The 19,547-nt window shown below is 38.3% G+C and overlaps 2 protein-coding genes across 7 annotated transcripts in view; one reads left to right on the top strand and one right to left on the bottom strand.

Annotated features, from left to right (window-relative positions):
* syn2b (synapsin IIb) overlaps positions 1 to 19,547 on the bottom strand; it is a 365,015-nt gene that overhangs the window by 35,453 nt on the left and 310,015 nt on the right. The window contains exons 6-8 of the mRNA XM_073072112.1: positions 10,322 to 10,384; positions 9,599 to 9,741; positions 6,950 to 7,024 (exon numbers count right to left, since the gene is read on the bottom strand). Of these exons, the coding sequence (XP_072928213.1) occupies positions 6,950 to 7,024; positions 9,599 to 9,741; positions 10,322 to 10,384 (281 nt within the window). The remainder of the gene's footprint in view (positions 1 to 6,949; positions 7,025 to 9,598; positions 9,742 to 10,321; positions 10,385 to 19,547) is intronic.
* LOC140741761 (metalloproteinase inhibitor 3-like) overlaps positions 1 to 19,547 on the top strand; it is a 125,122-nt gene that overhangs the window by 64,827 nt on the left and 40,748 nt on the right. For all 6 annotated transcript variants that reach the window (XM_073072118.1, XM_073072117.1, XM_073072124.1 and 3 more), the window contains one exon: positions 7,419 to 7,446. Coding sequence is in view for 2 of the 6 variants with exons in the window: in XM_073072124.1 (XP_072928225.1) it covers position 7,446 (1 nt within the window). In the remaining 4 variants the exon portion in view is untranslated. The remainder of the gene's footprint in view (positions 1 to 7,418; positions 7,447 to 19,547) is intronic.

Genomic DNA, 19,547 nt, shown 5'->3' with positions numbered 1-19,547 from the left:
ATTCAGAATCAGGTTTAGTACCACTGGCATATAACTTTGTTAACTTTGTGGCAGCAAAGAATTTTTCTTCTCAACCTCATTCTCTAGCCTTCTCCCCATAAACTTTGATACCCTTACTAATCAAGAACCTATTAACCTCTGCTTTAAATATACCCAGTGACTTGGCCTCCATAGCCATCTGTGGTAATGAATTCCACTGGTACACCACCCTCTGGCTAAAGAAATTATTCCTCATCTCTGTTCTAAAGAGACATCCTTCTGTATTGAGCCTGTTTCCTCTAGTCCATAGACTCTCCTCCTATTGGAAGCATTTTCTCCATGCTCATGTTCACTCTAGCAATACACACAAAATGCTGGTGGAACGCAGCAGGCCAGGCAGCATCTATAGGATTAAGTACAGTCGACGTTCCGGGCCGAGACCCTTTGTCAGGACCAACTGAAAGAAAAGATAGTAAGGGATTTGAAAGTGGGAGGGGGAGGGGCAGGGGGAGATCCAAAATGATAGGTGAAGAGAGGAGGGGGAGGGATGAAGCTAAGAGCTGGAAAGTTGGTGGGCAAAAGGGATACAGAGCTGGAGAAGGGAAAGGATCATGGGATGGGAGAAAGAAAAGGGGAGGGGAGCACCAGAGGGAGATGGAAAACAGGCAAGGAGTGATTGTGAGAGGGGTAGAGAGAGAAAAAAAGAGAAAAAAGGGGGGAATAATAAATAAATAGGGGATGGAGTTAGAAGGGGAGGAGGGGCATTAATGGAAGTTAGAGAAATCAATGTTCATGCCATCAGGTTGGAGGCTACCCAGACGGTATATAAGGTGTTGTTCCTCCAATCTGAGTGTGGCTATATCTTGACAGTAGAGGAGGCCATGGATAGACATATCAGAATGGGAATGGGACGCGGAATTAAAATGTGTGGCCACTGGGAGATCCTGCTTTCTCTGGTGGACAAAGCGTAGGTGTTCAGCGAAATGGTCTCCCAGTTTGTGTCGGGTCTCACCAATATATAGAAGGCCGCACTGGGAGCGCCGGACGCAGTATATCATACCAGCTGGCTCACAGGTAAAGTGTCACCTCACCTGGAAGGACTGTCTGGGGCTCTGAATGGTGGTGAGGGAGGAAGTGAAAAGGCAGGTGTAGCACTTGTTCCGCTTACAAGGATAAGTACTGGGAGGGAGATCGGTGGGAAGGGATGGGTGGGGGATCAATGGACAAAGGAGTCACGTAGGGAACGATCCCTGCGGAAAGCAGAAAGAGGGGGGAAGGGAAAGATGTGCTTGATGGTGGGGTCTGTTTGGAGGTGGTGGAAGGTACGGAGAATTATATGTTGGACCTGGAGGCTGGTGGGGTGGTAGGTGAGGACAAGGGGAACCCTATCCCGAGTAGGCTCCTGACACTTGGCTGTGGATGGAATGCAAATCAAAAGTCTGTGTTTATCATAAGAAAGGAAACAGAAGAAAAATCTAAACATGCGCTGGGAATCTGATTTATAAACAATCATGCTTATTGGCATCCTCAAAAAGACAAAAGTCTGATTAGCGACTTAATTAGATTTACAGAACTGGAAACTAGAAGAGAAATGAGTCTGTTGATACAACTCAAAGAAAGGTAATGGGTATTAGTGAAGTTGGCATGAATTCCTTCCATTTTCTGCTTTTATTGTGTACTTATCATTTTTATTTTTCCTTTTATTTGCTCTTTGTGTGCACATTTCGGTTCATACTTGGCTTGTCCCAGATCATCTATCTTTTAAATGTTTGTTCGGTTCTTTGCTGAGATGATCCTTGGATGTCAACCATCAGTTTATACCAATACTGATCATTCACTCCTCTTATCTACACTGTCCATAGATAGCCACCATCCTTAACTGTTCTCTTGTGTTTTGGGTGCTAACTCATTTCAAAGGGTTCATAAATAATGTTTTTTATTTAAGATATGCTGCACATTAAAACATTTCTTGAAAAGAGATTATTATTACACAGGGCAAAACAAAAAAACCTTTAATTCACAATGATGTCTTTTATATTTTGTCCCACTGTAAAAGTGTCCCCTAGAGCCTAGATGATGTTGGAATAAAAGTTGGACTGGGATACAGAGATTTGTTTGAATTTTCAGATGAAAGGCTATCAACCTGAATTGGACCCCAACTTTGTTATGTATTTAATATTTCAGTAGTATTTGAGTGATATTGTAAATATACTGTTTACTTAAATAATTAATTGCGGGTTTTATGTAAAAATTAGTGAATTGCTTAAAATAAAAATGAAGTTAGACTTACATTCTGGACTCTCCATGCTTTCCTTCCAAATAGTTTGATGTTACAAAATTTAACTAACTTGAGCTGATTTTTTTGAACTCCCTACTGTACTGCACACATTATCCCCAAGGTTCTCTACTGAGGTTGGGTGGGAATACAACAAGAGGACATGGGTTAAGGGTGAAAGGTGAGAAGTTTAAGGGGAACATGGGGGACAACTTCTTCACTCAGAGGGCTGTGAGTGTGGGATGAGCTGCCAGCACAAGTGGTGCATGTGAGCTTAATTTCAATGTTTAAGCATAATTTGGATAGGTACATGGATAGTAGGAATATGGAGGGCTACGGTCCCTGTGCAGGTTGATGGGAGAAGGCAGTTTTAAATGGTTTTGGCATGGACTAGATGGGTCAAAGGGCCTGTTTCAGAACTGTACTTCTTTGACTCTAATTTTTTTCTGATTGTGAGGCTGGGGTCACCATTTCAACCCTTCCATAAGGTCATAAGAGTGGCCAAGCTTGCCCTTTATCATTTCTCAAAGTTTTTAATCATCAAAACAAATCTAAAAGAACAAGTTATGACAAATATAGTAGATACATTTATTTAAATATATACATTTGTTAATTAAAACTAAACATACATTGAATTAAAAAGTAAAGTTTACCTAAATGTGCATTTTAAATGAAGAACAATGACCCTATGGGCAGCATAATGTAGATTTACCAGCTATGATGAGTATATAGTTGAAGAGCCAAGAAGCTCCCTGGCTCAGCAACTACAGGCAGACATGTGCATTTAGGTTCTACTATGTTCCTGAACTCTGTGCTTTTTGACTATGTTTCTACCTCCACAACTCCCGCCTAACTTGCAGAGTGTTCTCAGCATTTTCTATTTCTATTTCAAATTGCTAGCATCACAGAATTTTGTTTCTGCATGAGTTTGAATAGGGAAAGACCCAGCACAAGCAATGTTCCTGCCTTCTATGAACTCACTTCACGAGAGATGGACAGACATTTGCTTAAAGAAACCAAAATGCAGGTTGAAATTCAGGACTGTTATTATTTAACTTTATAGGAATTTTGTGAAAGCTTTAACATGCTTAGCATTGATGATTCGAGATTTGGTTCTATATTGTTTGGACATGCTAGCCTTGTGTGTATATATCCCCGTCCAAAGTATACCATCTGTTGCAGGGATGGAATGTATTTACATTTTCTGAGCCTATCTAGAGTTGCCCTTCTTGGACGTCCAGCACAATGTTCCCTCTAGATTGAGCATGTGTACATAAAGCAAAGTAATGTGATGATAATGGTACTGTAGTAGATACAAAAGCTGTCACACGGAATCAAAACTTGGGAAATAATTGCTCAAGTTTCAAAATGAATTCTTCAAACAAGTAACAATACCTAATTGATCTTCTGCAATGGATATTTGCTGAGTTATTACTTTCTTAAGTATTCTCATTAATGTATTTCAAGTGCTGCAGTTTCTCTTCAGTGCAGGAATAATAATGAATATATCCTGGATAACTCTTCAGATTATCAGAGATTCTATAGCCTACAAATTAATTAAAGCAGTTTACAGATCAGAAAACTAATAGGGGAGATATTCTGAAACTGACAAATGTCCTGATGTTCCAAGATTAGGGAGTAAATCCACTGGAAAATGTTTCAGTTTATTGAAACACAGTCTGCTGGAAGAACTCAGTGGGTTGAAATGCTGGGAAAATCTATATTTTTGTGTTAGTCAATGGATCTATTCAACTGACATCAGTTTCTCATCTAAACAAGAGGAATATTTAATATTGATTGATCCTTGGTAGCTGTTTTTTTAATTATAGGATATAAGAATGTCTTTTAAATTGTGCTGTAACTGAATTTTGAGTGTAAGCAGTTTCTGCTTTTGAATTATTTTAATATTTTTTGAGTTAAGTTGTTCTCCGATCTTGACAATCCTTTTGTGAACATTTTGTCACCAAATGAGGAGACATCATCAGTGCACTGTTCACTTTTGGTGTTTCCTCTGAGTGCTTGGCCTTTACAGTATATACATCAATCAGTTGATTGGTCATCATTACAGAAACCCAACTGAGACATAGGGTTGTCACTACATTGGGCAAACTGGGAGAAAACTATCCACAAGGATCCATGAACATCAGTCACCAGAGCTACATATTTTCTGAGTTATTTCCAAAATTTTTAGTCTTTTGGTCCTTCCATCCATCCACCTGCTGTATAACCATTGACGTAATTTCCATATATTAAAGTGACAAACAGCAGCAATGGAGTCAATGTAGTCAAATTAGGTGCTTGTTTCTTTTGTGAACAAATCATTGAAAATGCTAGTTGTATTGCATCATATTTTTGTGTACAGCACGATACAGACATCTTCATAACAGGAAAGGACAACAGGCAGCAAGAGCAGTTATGATGTTGACAACAGTATAGTCCAGCCAAGTTCCAAGTTAACTGTGGATGTGCTTATGTATAAATAATGAAACTCTAAACTGGTCCCCTTACATCAGTCATTCGTAAATGTTTTGACTCTGCTTGACTGCTATTGCATCTACTGCAGTACCATTATCATCACATTACAGTAGCTTCACAGTATGTACACATGCTCAGTCCACAGGGACCATTGTCCTCTCAAGGAGGACAACTCCAGCTGGTCTCAGGAAACAGAAATGCCTACTTGGATTGTTTTGAATTAATATTTAGGATTTCAGTGTCGCAGGCAGCCCAATATTTATTGACCATTCTTAATTGTCTTTCAAGTGGTAGAGTGAGTACTCTGACTGTGCTGTTGGGCAGGGAGTCCCAGGATTTGGATCTAAAGACAATTAACGACTGATGATTCCAAGTCAGGATAGCATTTGACTTGCAGAGGAACATGTAGGTGGTGGTATTTCCCTACACCTGCTGCCATGAGACCATTAGGGCATTTGGCCCATCGAGTCTGCTCCGTCATTTTATCATAGCCTCTTAGCCCCAATCTCCTGCCTTCGCCCTGCATCCCTTCATGCCCTGAGTAATCAAGAACTGATCAACTTCTGCCTTAAATATACCCAATGACTTGGCCTCCACAGCTGCCTTGATGTTTTTGGTGGTAGAGGTCATGGGTTTATGAAGTGTTCTTAGAGCAGACTTGGTAACTAACTGCAGTGTGTTCTGTAGACAATACTAATAAACTGGTACCAGTACTCTCTGCAGACACTGTGTAGCAGCATTGGAGGGATTGAAAAGTTAGGGTGGTTAGTGATATGTCAATTAAGTGAGCTGAATTGTCCTGGATAGTGTTGACTTTCTTGAGAGCTATTAGTGCTAGGTACTTCCAGGTAAGTGGTGAGAATTGAATTTCATCCTGACTTGTGACTTGCTGCTGCTGGAAAGGCCTTGTGATGACAGGACGCCATTTACACGCCACAAGAGATTAAGACTCACACTTGTTCTTGTAGCTACAGTATTTATACAGCCTGTTCACTTCTTTCAGGTCAATAGTGACCCCCATGACAGTGCTGGTAATTGAAATTCAGGAGTAGATGGTCAGATCCTCTCTTATTGATATTGGTTATTCTCTGGTATGTCTATGACATAACTATTGCTTGTTGCTTATCAGCACATGTCTTAACATTGTCCCGGATTTACTTCATGCAGATATGGACTGCTTCATTGAGTTGCAAATGGAGTTGTCTAACTGTTAGCAGTTATGCCTACTTCCAACCTTACATGGAAAGGAAATCACTGATTATCCAACTGACCTAGAATACTACTTCCAGTGAAGTCCTGGGGCTGAAAGACTGATTTCTGACAACCCCAACTATATTCCTTGGTACATCTTCTTACAAATAATTCAGCACTGGTGACTAAGTGCTACATTTGAGACATATTACCTTGCCTTAAAGAGTTAAAGACATTCTGAAAAGAATATTAAAGATACAACAAAAAGATGACACAAAAATAACCTGAAGAAATTTTTTATCAATTAAAAATATTTTTCTCTCATTTCAACAGGCGCAGAAGACAAAGCTTGTGAAACTTCCTGCGGTGCTCTTTTAAACATTCCTGTTTAAAAATATAGGTCTTAATAAAGCTAACATGCAAATAGACTTAAACAACATAAAACACTACTATTGCCATGCAGGAGATAATCAAAAAGCCAGACTTCACTTCACTGTGTGCAGGACCATATTTGTTCCAAATGACACCAAACTGAACCGGAGATAAATGACTTGAAATTCGAGCACAAATTGCACTTTTTTAATAACTGTTCAACATTTGTGTAGTGAGATGTGATAACAATTATTTATGAGTTATTTTTCAGAACATGTAAAACCTGGTATAAATTCACATCAGAAAGACATTATTCCCTGTGAAAGGTTCCTTTTGTATTGTTTTGTCAGAAGTTGGATAATATTGTCCCAAAAGTGATTTTTGTCAATCTCTCAAAGTTCATCTTGCAACAACCAATATCTACTCCCATGACCCAACAAGACCCTTGAAAAATCTCAACCATTTCCCCTGACTGATCACCTCACATTTACTTAATCCTTAATCTGGTCCTTGGCCTAATCCTTTTCCCAACCCCACCATTGAAGCCAGGACTTGATGAGGGGAACGGGGAGTTCCTTTCCCCGTTCCGTTAACTATAGCTCTACAGGAATATTGAAGTCTTAACTATGATGTTATCTGTCTCTGTCATATACCCACCTTTCTGTCATTGCAATCTGTTCAAGCATGGCTGATCCAGTGTTTGTTTTCCAGTTTCCAGATATTGATGTTCTCCTAGGAAGGATAAATAAATTACAATTGGCATATGTGGTTTTATTTCTCAATGCTTCTGTAGTTTAATCAGATATGAGCATGTCTTCTAAATATGATTAATCTTAATTTACATGCAATGACCACTTCACAGATGGAATAGAATTTTTGTAGCCCATTTAATTAATCAAATAATCATCTACGCTTTGAACAGGATCTGAGTGTAATGCTCAATCTTCACAACACTCTGTAGGATGATGAAACTAAAACTATTGCAACTTTGTTCATTGTTTAAATTCACATCCAGAATTCAGTTTCATAACTGAACAGTCTGAACTGATCGCTTACTTAAATAGTTATTATTCCTTGCAAATATAAGGAAAGTAATATTTTGTTATGTTTTCTATTTATCTTGCAGACCTGCAGCTAGAGGAACAGACAACTTAGTAAGTAGTAAAGAGTAATGATAGAAATTATTATTTGCAAATTATACCTTTACCTTAATTCCACTACAGTAAAAATGTAATGTATTTGGTTATATTTAGAAACTCCTTTTCAGATATTCCTGTTGTATGAATTACTATTTCAGACCGACAGATTCCAATAGAGAAAATCTGCACCAGGTGGAATTATTATATATAATAATATATAATATAATATAATTATAATATAGTATATATAATTATAATTATTATTAATTATATATTATTATATATATATATAATATTATTATATTATATTATGTATAATTATTATATATTATCAGGTAGGAATCGAATGAAAACAGATCTTCTACAATGACAATTTGACCTGGGTGAGAATTCACTGATAGGCTTAAGCAGCAGTAGTTAGATTACATGTTTTCCCCTCTTTTTTAACTTGCAAATTTGTGCAACTGTAGTTAGTTGACAGCCAACAGTTAATCAACAGTTGCTAGTTTAGATATTAATTAAAGTTGTGAAATAGGTTTCTGGCTAATTTAAATGAGAATAAAAAACAAAGAAGTGGTCCATCCAAATTATTTCAAGTGAAGCATGCTATATAATGTGCTGGAGAAGTAGTTGGAAGCTCATTGTTGTAGATATTAATTCTTTTCAGATTTCTTAAATTGAATTTAAGTTCCTCAGCTGACATGGTGGGATTAAGAATTAATATTCCTAGATCATTTGTCCAGACTCTTAAAACACCTGCATTTAAAATGGACAGTCACTTGAAACAGCCAAGCAGCAGTACACATTATCTTTTAAAATCAACCTTGATTTGTAGCTGACAGATTTAATTTGTACTTATTTGGGCATTTGTTCTTACCTATTGGATTATATCTTGAAGTGAATTGAATTTTAATAAAGCAATTCCATTAATTATTAAGTTGTGGCACAAAGAAATATTTATGTATGCAATTTCCATGGATTATTTCAAAAGATTGTACAGACTGATAACAAAAATAATAAATATCCTGCATGGATAAACATGATAAACATATTGGATAAAACCAAAAATATGTACAAGATGAAATTTGAAGTATTTTTGATAGATTTTAAAGTGAAAAGAATGTGCATTGCATATCAATTGTTTAATACAATTCCACGCAAAGCACATGAAGTACAAAATGTAATAGATCACAACAGCACAGAAACAGGCCCTTCAGTCAGTTGCTCTGTGCCAAAATGTTATTCTGCCTAGTCCTTTTGATCTGGACCTGGATCATAGCCTCCATTCCCGTTTAATTGATGTTCTTGTTTAAACTTCTCTGAAATATTTCACTTTTCACCCCTAACCTATGACCTCTGATCTTACCCAACCTTAGTGGAAAAAGCATGCTTGCATTTACCCTATCTATACCCCTCATAGTTTTGTATGCCCCTATCAAATCTCCCTTTATTTTCCCACACTCCAGGAAATAAAGTCATAACCTAGTTGACCTTTCCCTATAACAAGTTCCACAAGTCCAAGCAACATCCTTGTAAATTTTCTTTGTACTCTTTCAATCTTATTGATAAATTTCCTGTAGGTAGGTGACCATAATCTTGAATTTACATATTGGATCAAAATATATTAGGGTAGCTATTGGAAGAATGTTTTAATCTCATGATTTTTATCTCAGTAACAAGAGGAGTATATCAAGAAAAGTAAGAACATTATTTTTGGTTGCCCATACTTTTTCTTCAGTGTGATATTGTCAAATAAAAACCAAACACCAGAAGTTATTTGTATATAGCTTTCATTAATTCACAGCAGCCTTGCAAACTATTGCAGGTATAATTATTAGAATACTAAATAAGTCTAGAAAGTGCAGCTTGTTTAGTTGTGTTGTCTGCAACAAGCACTTCTAAGTTGAAGTGGAAATTATGAAAGATGTGGAGTCTTTAACTAAATATTTTGCCAATAGCAGCTCATTAAACATGGCACTCACCTGCCCATAAGGCAGGTGGGAAGTGTTCTAAAATTGTTACTATTACACCTGATTTAGAAAATAATCAGTAGAACAGTAAGGATACACAAAAAAGTTAGAGGATTCGTGATTAATGAACATAAGTACAAAGTCATTTGAAAATATTATTACTACAGAAGTGATTTCGGTTAATAAGGTTTGCTCACATGTAAGCCTTGTAATTACTGCCTATTTTTTGAATCCTTATATCATATTTGGAGTCTATGAAGGGTTCTGTTGTGGCGTAGGTGTTTGCCAAGGCTACAACACTTGCTATATCCTGAAAATCGTAATGGTTTTCTACTTTCACCTGGTGCCATCCAGAAAAAGGTAGCATGGGGGAAAGGTAGAAGAGAAAAAAAAGAGAAACAGATGAAGTGGATCTGCTGAAATGTTACATTTTATTTAATATGATTGATTAAATAAATTTCCTCAAGTGCCCACCCATTGCATAATTCAACAGTGCATGAAAAACAAAGTACAATTTGAAATAAACTTCTGAATTTCAAGTCACAATATATTTCAGGAGGTGGATAATTTTGTTTAATGAGAATTTTAAAATTAATTTCTCAAGTACCTATATTGTGATTCTATTCCATAACTCAACATACAATGCATAAATTACAGTTTTAAAAGAACTCTGTTCAAAGTTGCAAACAATTTCCTAACCCTTCAAGCACTTGGTCATTGAACTGTAAACAGAGTGCATTAATTGACATGAAGAAAATGCAGCCCCATGGCCCTGTAATGGAGCAACACAGCATTACTGGGAAGCAGTGAGAATATCCAAAATAAATTTTAGATGAATCTTTCTGTTCAACCCAGTCATTTTGACACAGTATTAATTTAATGCTAAGTGTTAGGTTGATTAACAGTACAAGGTTAGTTACCTTTCCCATGCCTGAATGAGCATGCCCAATCTTCACAACAATAGGGAATGTTGGCATGGTTAACTGAAAACACAGAAAATATTCCCAACAGATATATTAGATTTCATTTATATTCACAACATGCTTTATTGGAACATATTGTGTATTATAAAAAAAGGTACCATTTCAATATTCTCAAGAACATCGAGTCCTGTTCATGATTACCTCTATAAGGTGAGTCAAGAGAGTCGTACAAAGCAGAAACAGACCCTTCAGCCTGACTTGTCCATGCCTATTGAAATGCTTATCTAAGCTAATCCCATTTTTCTGTATTTGGTTCTTATCCCTTTATTCCTTTCCTATCCATGTATGTTTTCAAATGATTTTTAATGTTGTGATACCTGCCTCCGCTACCTCCCCTAACATAATGCTCCAAACATGCACCACCTTCTTTGTGGGAAAAACCTTATCTTCATATATCCTCTAGTTTTAGACTCCTCTACCATTGAAAAATGACTGTGACTATCTTTCCTGTGTATGCCCCTCATAATCTTATAAACCTCCACACAGTCACACCTCAACCTTCTGTATTCCAGTGAAAACAACCCCCCACCCTTGTAACTAAAACCTTTTTGGTGAATCTCTTCTGAACACATAGTGTCATGACCAGAAGTGCACACAATACATGAATGGAAGTATGGTATAGCCAATGTCTTGTAAACCTGCAATGTGATATCTCAATTCTTATACTCAGTACCTGCCTCTGAAGGCAAGCAACCGCATTGCATTGCCATGACTTAGAATTAATTCAAATGGATTAATATCTTAGCTCAGAGCTCCAACAACAATGTTAAGAATCAATTTTATGTAAGAAATCATCCCAATTATCCTTGTTTGCGTGTTACACCCAATAGGAAATCACTGGGGTACCAAGGATAGATTTTCATTTGATTGCTTCTCTCATTGTCCACCTAGGAGCACATAGTATCAGAAATGGGACAATTTCTAAAACAGATATTGTCATGACCCCCAGTGACAATGTACCTTTTTCTTTGGGCACATATCAATTTTCAGGTCTGTGTCCTATTCCAAAGGGCAATACATATAATCAAATATCGTTAAATTATTTTCAGGATAAATATGTTCATAATTACATAAAAATTACTGTAAAGAAACTAGGTCTTCAAGCCAGCCATTGCAAACCACTCTTGTTCTTCATCTTTTATAGCACAGCAGCTAAATTTACAGTAGCCTTATAATTCTGTGCTGAAAGTTCCAAACCCACTCAAGTCTGGCTAACAATAGAGTTATTATATTTACTGGTACAGTAGATCACAGCCTAATATTTCACTTCTGAGATCTGAGAAATCCTGTTAGTCATCACATATGATGTGTCTAAATGTTTAAGTCCAGTTGGCTAATTATTTAACCAGTCAAATGTCTGAGTTCACATGTCTGTTCTTTTCCAGTAGCAACTGGCAGGTTAATTCATTCCTGACAATCCTGTGATATTAGTTCCTCAGGGATCCAATGAAAAGTATGCTGTATCTGTATTTGAGGTGCAGTATTCAGATTGATATAGTGTTCTGACTTTGCAAATACAGTAGTCAAATTAAATCCAAAAACTCTTAACCTTGCCATTTAACAGAAAAGAACTCACTTAATTTGGAGGCTGGAAGCAACATTGCTATTCAGGGGCACAATTGAAAGCATCCTGACTGGCTTATCATTGCCTGGTATGGGAACTGCACTTCCCTCAATCACAAGACTCTGCAGAGAGTGGTGCAGACAACCCAGCACATCTGTGGATGTGAACTTCCCATTATTCAGGACATTTACGGTGATTGGTGGGTAAAAAGGGTCTGAAGGATCATTGGGGACCCAAGTCACCCCAACCACAAACTGTTCCAGTTGCTACCATCTGGGAAACAGTATTGCAGCATAAAAGCCAGGACCAACAGGCTCTGGGACAGCTTCTTCCACCAGGCCATCAGACTGATTAATTGTATTTCTAAGCTATATTGACTGTTCTGTTGTATATCTTACTGTACATACTTTTTGCTGCAAATTACTATAACTTGCACATTGCACATTTAGACAGAGACCCAACGTAAAGATTTTTACTCCTTATGTATGTGAAGGATATAAGAAATAAAATCAATTCAATTCAATTCAATCTGACAAAACCAATAATAATAATATGAGCTTCAATGGAAGGCATACAGATACTATATCTCTGCAGCAGTCTCTGAAGATCTTACGTTTATGTTGTACATTCTCTTAATGGTGAATGTGCTTCCTTCATTTAAAAGTGGCCCAACAGTTCTTGATCCTGAGATTCTTCAGCCAGGTGATTATGGATCCGGACTCTGGAAACACATCCTCTTTCCCACGTGCTGTTTCTAATTGCCTACTCAATGTAACCTCAAGATTTGCTAAGGATGGGATGGTATCTGTGAGGGGAAACTAATACTTTTAGGTTTTAGGAACAATATCATCTCTTTAAAACAAAGGTGATAGATGGAAACTAGGAAGGGGAAGGGTGAAGTAGAGAGCTGGGAAGTTGATTGATGAAAGAAACAGCTTGAAACGTCAACTGTACTCTTTTCCATAGATGCTGCCTGGCCTGCTGAGTTCCTCCAGCATTTTGTGTGTGTTGCTTGGACTTCCAGCATCTGCAGATTTTCTCGTGTTTGTGATTGGATTACTACACTGTGAAGTCTCTTCCAGGGATGCCTACCCTGAAGAAGTTTAAATCTTCCCTTCAGTGGGAGTTCAGTGAAACCCTCTCTTACTGCTCCTCCTCTGTGATCTCTGTGGCCCTCTGACTCTTTGACTACGTGCTTACCCAGACCTGCTAACAACAACAATGTATCCCTCGCTCACCTTATCTCCTTGCCTCCCCATTGCCTCCCTCTGGTGCTCCTCCCCATTTTTCTTTCTTACATGGCTTTCTGTCCTCTCCTATCAGACTCCCCCTTCTCCAGCCCTATATCTCTTTCACCAACTTCCCAGCTCTTTATTTCAACCTTCCCTCCACTCCCCTGTTTCACCTATGATCATGTGTTTCTCCATCCCCTCCCCCACCTTTCAAACCTACTCCTCATATTTTTTTCTCCAGTCCTGCTGCAGGGTCTCGTATCCATAGATGCTGCCTGGCCTGCTGAGTTCCTCTAGTATTTTGTGTGTGTTGCTTGGATTTCCAGCATCTGCAGATTTTCTCTTGTTTGTGCTGCATGGCAGGACAGGCTTTTAGAAAGTCTATAAACTTCTGTGAAGCATTTCGATATTTGAGACAGATGTTTCCCAGAATAACTGATGCCAAAATTTCAGGAAGGCATTTTTGTTGGCAATGAATCAAACAAGCCATCAATGACAGGCAATTGAAGAAATTCTAATGCATGGAAGGCATTTAAAGACGTTGTTGAAAATTTTCTTGGCAACTATAGGGCACCAAACCATGTGCAGTTTGTTGACAACATGCTTCAAGCACACAAAACCATGAAGTGCAACAAGTCACTGAAGATTTATTTTCTGTATTCCCATTTTGACTTATTCCCTGCAAATTCTGATGCTGTCAGTGACAAGCATGGTGAAAGGTTTCACTGGGACATTGCAACCATGGGGAGGTGGTATGAAGGCAACAGGAATCCATCAATGCTGGTTGATAATTGTTGGACACTTAAATCCAATGCTCAGACACCGAGTACAAATAAAAAATCATTAACAAAACATTTTTAGCTTAGTTGAACTATTGCAAAGTGTCAGCACTGTTATGCAATTAAACACATTATGTTCAATAAAAGTTGATTTCTTGTTTCTCCAAATTTCTACATGATACCAGTAGACTGAAATTATATTTGTGTTTACCTTCAAGTGGTCTATCATGAACAAAAGAAAAATCTGAAGAAGCAACATATTTGAAAATAAACGTCCAGTGTTATCAGTCATGGAATAAATGAACAGACAAGATGCCAAGTTACACAACCATTTACTTTAATCAGTCAGACTACCATAATAAGCGCATAAATGAAAGGGCCATGCAGAAAATTAAAGTTAATACAAAATATTCTGCTACCAAACAGATAAGTCAGTTATTATTACCTAACAGATCTATCAGTCGTTGTTCATACAATGTCAATGTTCTGTCTCCACATCTATTGCTTTGTCTTCATAACAAATAGATTTCATACTGACTGTACAGTGTTACTCATTTAGAAAACATCCTTTTGACTGCCTATTATGTGGCAATTCCCATCAGAGTCACTTTGATATGCTGTGTTATGGAAAGCAAATTGATTATCTTTTTTGCTTATCTGATTCTGCTTTGTGCTTTGTGTCCTCACTTCCAGGATATCTACTCTTATGCTTAGCATGAAAAGTGATCTACTGCTTAGTTCTGCAAATCAGAATCAGGTTTAATATCACCAGCATATGTTGTGAAACTTGTTGTTTTTTGCAGCAGCAGTACATTGCAATACATAATAAAATCTGTGAATCACAGTTAGTAAATATATATTAAATAGTTAAATAAGTAGGTCAAAAAAGTAGTGAGGTACTGTAGTGTTCATGGGTTCAATGTCTATTCAGAAATCTAATGGCAGAGGGGATGAAGCTGTTCCTGAATCATTGAGTGTGTGCTTTCAAGCTCCTGTACCTCCTTCCTGATGGTAACAATGAGATGATGGGAATCCTTAATGATGGATATTTTTGACACATTGCTCCTTGAAGATGTCCTGGATGCAACAGAGGCTAGTGCCCAAGATGGAACTGACTGAGTTCACAACCTTAGAACTATAGAACATTACAGCACAGAAACAGGCCTTTTGGCCCTTCTTGGCTGTGCCAAACCATTTTTCTGCCTAGTCCCACTGACCTGCACCTGGACCATATCCCTCCATACACCTCTCATCCATGTACCTATCCAAGTTTTTCTTAAATGCTAAAAGTGAGCCCACATTTACCACTTCATCTGGCAGCTCATTCCACACTCCCACCACTCTCTGTGTGAAGAAGCCCACCCCTAATGTCCCCTTTAAACATTTCCCCCTTCACCCTTAACCCATGTCCTCTGTTTTTTTTTCTCCCCTAGCCTCAGTGGAAAAAGCCTGCTTGTATTATACTTTCTGCAGCTTCTTTTGATCCTGTGCAGTAGCAACACCTCCCAACCCCAGGATACCAAACAGTAATGCAGCCAGAGAAAACGCTCTTGCTTATTTATTGGTAGACCACTGAGGCAAAACAAAAAAATCCTGTGAAATAGTAATAAAAGATATTCCTCGCATTGCTTCAGGTTTGCTGTCAGGTCATACGGCCCCTGACATTGCCTTTCCAAAATATTTTCCCTGCAAGATTCACAGTGTGCTTTTCAGTGGTGCATTATAAGCAATAAATTTGAGTGGATCATTGATCATGATTCTGGATACTGACATATTCCTTTTTGTTAATGACCAGGTACACTTCAAATTATTACACCTTATTCATAAACTTAAACATTAAACTGCTAATGCAACATTTACTAATAAATCTTCAGTTGCAGAGGTATTATCTATACTTAATTTCAAAGATTTATGATTAAAACACTGCAGCACAGCTGGAAACATAACTGTTGTGTATTTAATATTTCAGTAATTTTTTTTATTGAAATAAAGCATGGAGTTGACCTTCTGGCTCTTTGAGGTACACCACAAAGCAACCCTTGATTTAATCACGGGACAATTTACAATGATCAATTAACCTACCAACTGAAATGTCTTTAGATTGTGGGAGGAAACCGGAGCACCTGGAGGAAACCTGAGAACATATAAACTCTTTACAGGTAGTGGCAGGAATTGAACCCGGTTTGACAATAGACAACAGACAATAGACAGTAGGTGCAGGAGTAGGCCATTCAGCCCTTCTAGCCAGCACCGCCATTAACTGTGATCATGGCTGATCATACACAATCAGTACCCCGTTCCTGCCCTCTCCCCATATCCCTTGACCCCGCTATCTATAAGAGCTCTATCTAACTCTCTCTTGAATGCATCCAGAGACTTGGCCTCCACTGCCTTCTGGGGCAGAGCATTCCACATATCCACCACTCTCTGGGTGAAAAAGTTTTTCCGCATCTCTGTTCTAAATGGCCTACCCCTTATTCTTAAACTGTGGCCTCTAGTTCTGGACTCACCCATCACCCTTCCTGCCTCCAGTGTGTCCAATCCCTTAATAATCTTATATGTTTCAATCAGATCCCCTCTCATCCTTCTAAATTCCAGTGTATACAAGCCCAGTCGCTCCAATCTTTCAACATATGACAGTCCCGCCATTCCGGGAATTAACCTTGTGAACCTACGCTGCACTCCCTCAATAGCAAGAATGTCCTTTCTCAAATTTGGAGACCAAAACTGCACACAATACTCCAGGTGGGGTCTCACCAGGGCCCTGTACAGCTGCAGAAGGCCCTCTTCTTCACTGCCTGCTGTACCTGCGTGCTTGCTTTCATTGACTGATGTACAAGAACACCTAGATCTCGTTGTAGTTCCCCTTTTCCTAAGTTGACTCCATTTAGATAGTAATCTGCCTTCCTGTTCTTGCCACCAAAGTGGATAACCTCACATTTATCCACATTAAACTGCATCTGCCATACATTTGCCCACTCACCCAACCTGTCCAAGTCACCCTGCATTCTCATAACATCCTCCTGACATTTCACACTGCCACCCAGCTTTGTGTCATCAGCAAATTTGCTAATGTTATTTTTAATCCCTTCATCTAAATCATTAATGTATATTGTAAACAGCTGCGGTCCCAGCACTGAACCTTGCGGTACCCCACTGGTCACAGCCTGCCATTCCGAAAGGGACCCGTTAATCACTATTCTTTGTTTCCTGTCAGCCAGCCAATTTTCAATCCATGTCAGTACTCTGCCCCCAATACCATGTGCCCTAATTTTGCCCACTAATCTCCTATGTGGGACTTTATCAAAAGCTTTCTGGAAGTCCAGGTACACTACATCCACTGGATCTCCCTTGTCCATTTTCATAGTTACATCCTCAGAAAACTCCAGAAGATTAGTCAAGCATGATTTTCTCTTCATAAATCCATGCTGACTCAGACTGATCCTTCTACTGCTATCCAAATGTGTCATAATTTCCTCTTTTATAATTGACTCCAGCATCTTTCCCACCACTGACGTCAGGCTAACCGGTCTATTATTCGCTGTTTTCTCTCTCCCTCCTTTCATGAAAAGTGGGACAACATTAGCCACCCTCCAATCAGCAGGAACTGTTCCTGAATCTATAGAACATTGGAAAATGATTACCAATGCGTCCACGATTTCTAGAGCCACCTCTTTTAAGTGCCCTGGGATGCAGACCATCAGGTTCCCGGGGACTTATCAGCCTTCAGACTCAACAGTCTATCCAACACCATTTCTTGCCTAATATAAATTTCCTTCAGTTCATCCTTTACCCTAGTTCCTTTGGCCACTATTACATCTGGGAGATTGTGTTTTCCCTAGTGAAGACAGATCCAAAGTACCTGTTCAACTCATCTGCCATTTCCTTGTTCCCCATAATAAATTCACCAGTTTCTGTCTTCAATGGCCCAATTTTGGTCTTAACTGTTTTTTTGCTATTCACCTACCTAAAGAAGCTTTTACTATCCTCCTTTATATTCTTGGCTAGTTTACCTTCGTACCTCATTTTTTCTTGGAGTATTGCCTTTTTTGTTATATTCTGTTGCTCTTTAAAAGCTTCCCAGTCCTCCAGTTTCCCGCTCATCTTTGCTATGTTATACTTCTTCTCTTTTATTTTTATACTGCCCTTTACTTCGCTCATCAGCCACGGCCACCCCTTACTCCCCTTAGGATCTTTCTTCCTCTTTGGAATGAACCGATCCTGCACCTTCTGCATTATTCCCAGAAATACCTGCCATTTTTGTTCCACTGTCTTCCCTGCTAGTGTATTGTTCCATTGAACTTTGGCCAGCTCCTCCCTCATAGCTCCATAGTTCCCTTTGTTCAACTGTAATACTGACACATCCGATTTTCCCTTCTCCTTCTCAAATTGTAGGTTAAAACATATCATATTATGGTCACTACCTCCTAATGGTTCCTTTACCTCGAGGTCCCTGATCAAATCCGGTTCATTGCACAACACTAAATCTAGAATTGCCTTCTCCCTGGTAGGCTCCAGTACAAGCGTTTCTAAGAATCCATCTCGGAGGCACTCCACAAACTCCCTTTCTTGGGGTCCAGTACCATTCTGATTCTCCCAGTCTACCTGCATGTTGAAATCCCCCATGACAACTGTATCATTACCTTTGCGACATGCCAATTTTAATTCTTCATTCAACTTACACCCTACATCCAGACTGCTGTTTGGGGGCCTGTAGATAACTCCCATTAGGGTCTTTCTACCCTTAGAATTTCTCAGTTCTATCCATACTGACTCTACATCCCCAGATTCTATGCCCCCCTCGCAAGGAACCGAATATCATTCCTCACCAACAGAGCCACCCCACCCCCTCTGCCAGTCAGTCTGCTGGTACTGTAAAGTGTTGTGTTACAAAGAATGACAGACTGAGGACAACGTCACCTTTTTTTATTGACATCTGGCTGAATAGGCTAAGAAACTGGAAAAATGCATGGTTGAGGATCAAGATGAAGATAAACATTGGTGATAGCTTTTAGAACAAGCCAAGTAATTGAGAACCTCACTGATTTATTGAATTGGAAAGAATGGCATTTAATTATATATTAGGAGGTAATTTCTTTGAGAGTTTGTAGATGTTTTTGTGGAGTTAGAGTCAATATCATATGAAATTGATAGAGTAGTTAAAAACCAAGATGACCTTGTTCAACCAAATTAATTTTCCAGTACCTAATTTATTAGTCAGAGGTTGTATTAATGAGTAATTTGTTATTGTATTATTTTTATCCAGTTACTAACTTATTGGGAAGACATTTATCTACAATAATAAATGATCTTTAACAAAATAAATACACAATGATTGAAGTGAATTTTATTTGCAAGTAATTTCTCTGAAAGTTAAGGGTCAATATATTTTGTATTTAAATCCAGAAGTCAAACACAATTTATGTGCAAAGGTTGTGAGTTAAGATTATTTTCACTTGTACAAACTCAAGTAAGAACAGTAAGTACCATGGGAAATAACTTGTTATGAGAGATCAAGGTGTCTGGATCAAGAATGAACAAGGTGCTGGAGAGGAATAATAATTACAAAATGAATGTAAAAGAAAGAT

This window comes from Hemitrygon akajei, chromosome 19, assembly GCF_048418815.1.
Source record: "Hemitrygon akajei chromosome 19, sHemAka1.3, whole genome shotgun sequence".
Taxonomy (NCBI): Eukaryota; Metazoa; Chordata; class Chondrichthyes; order Myliobatiformes; family Dasyatidae; genus Hemitrygon; species Hemitrygon akajei.
Note: the sequence above shows the minus strand (reverse complement) of the source record. Positions and strands in the feature narration are given on the sequence as shown.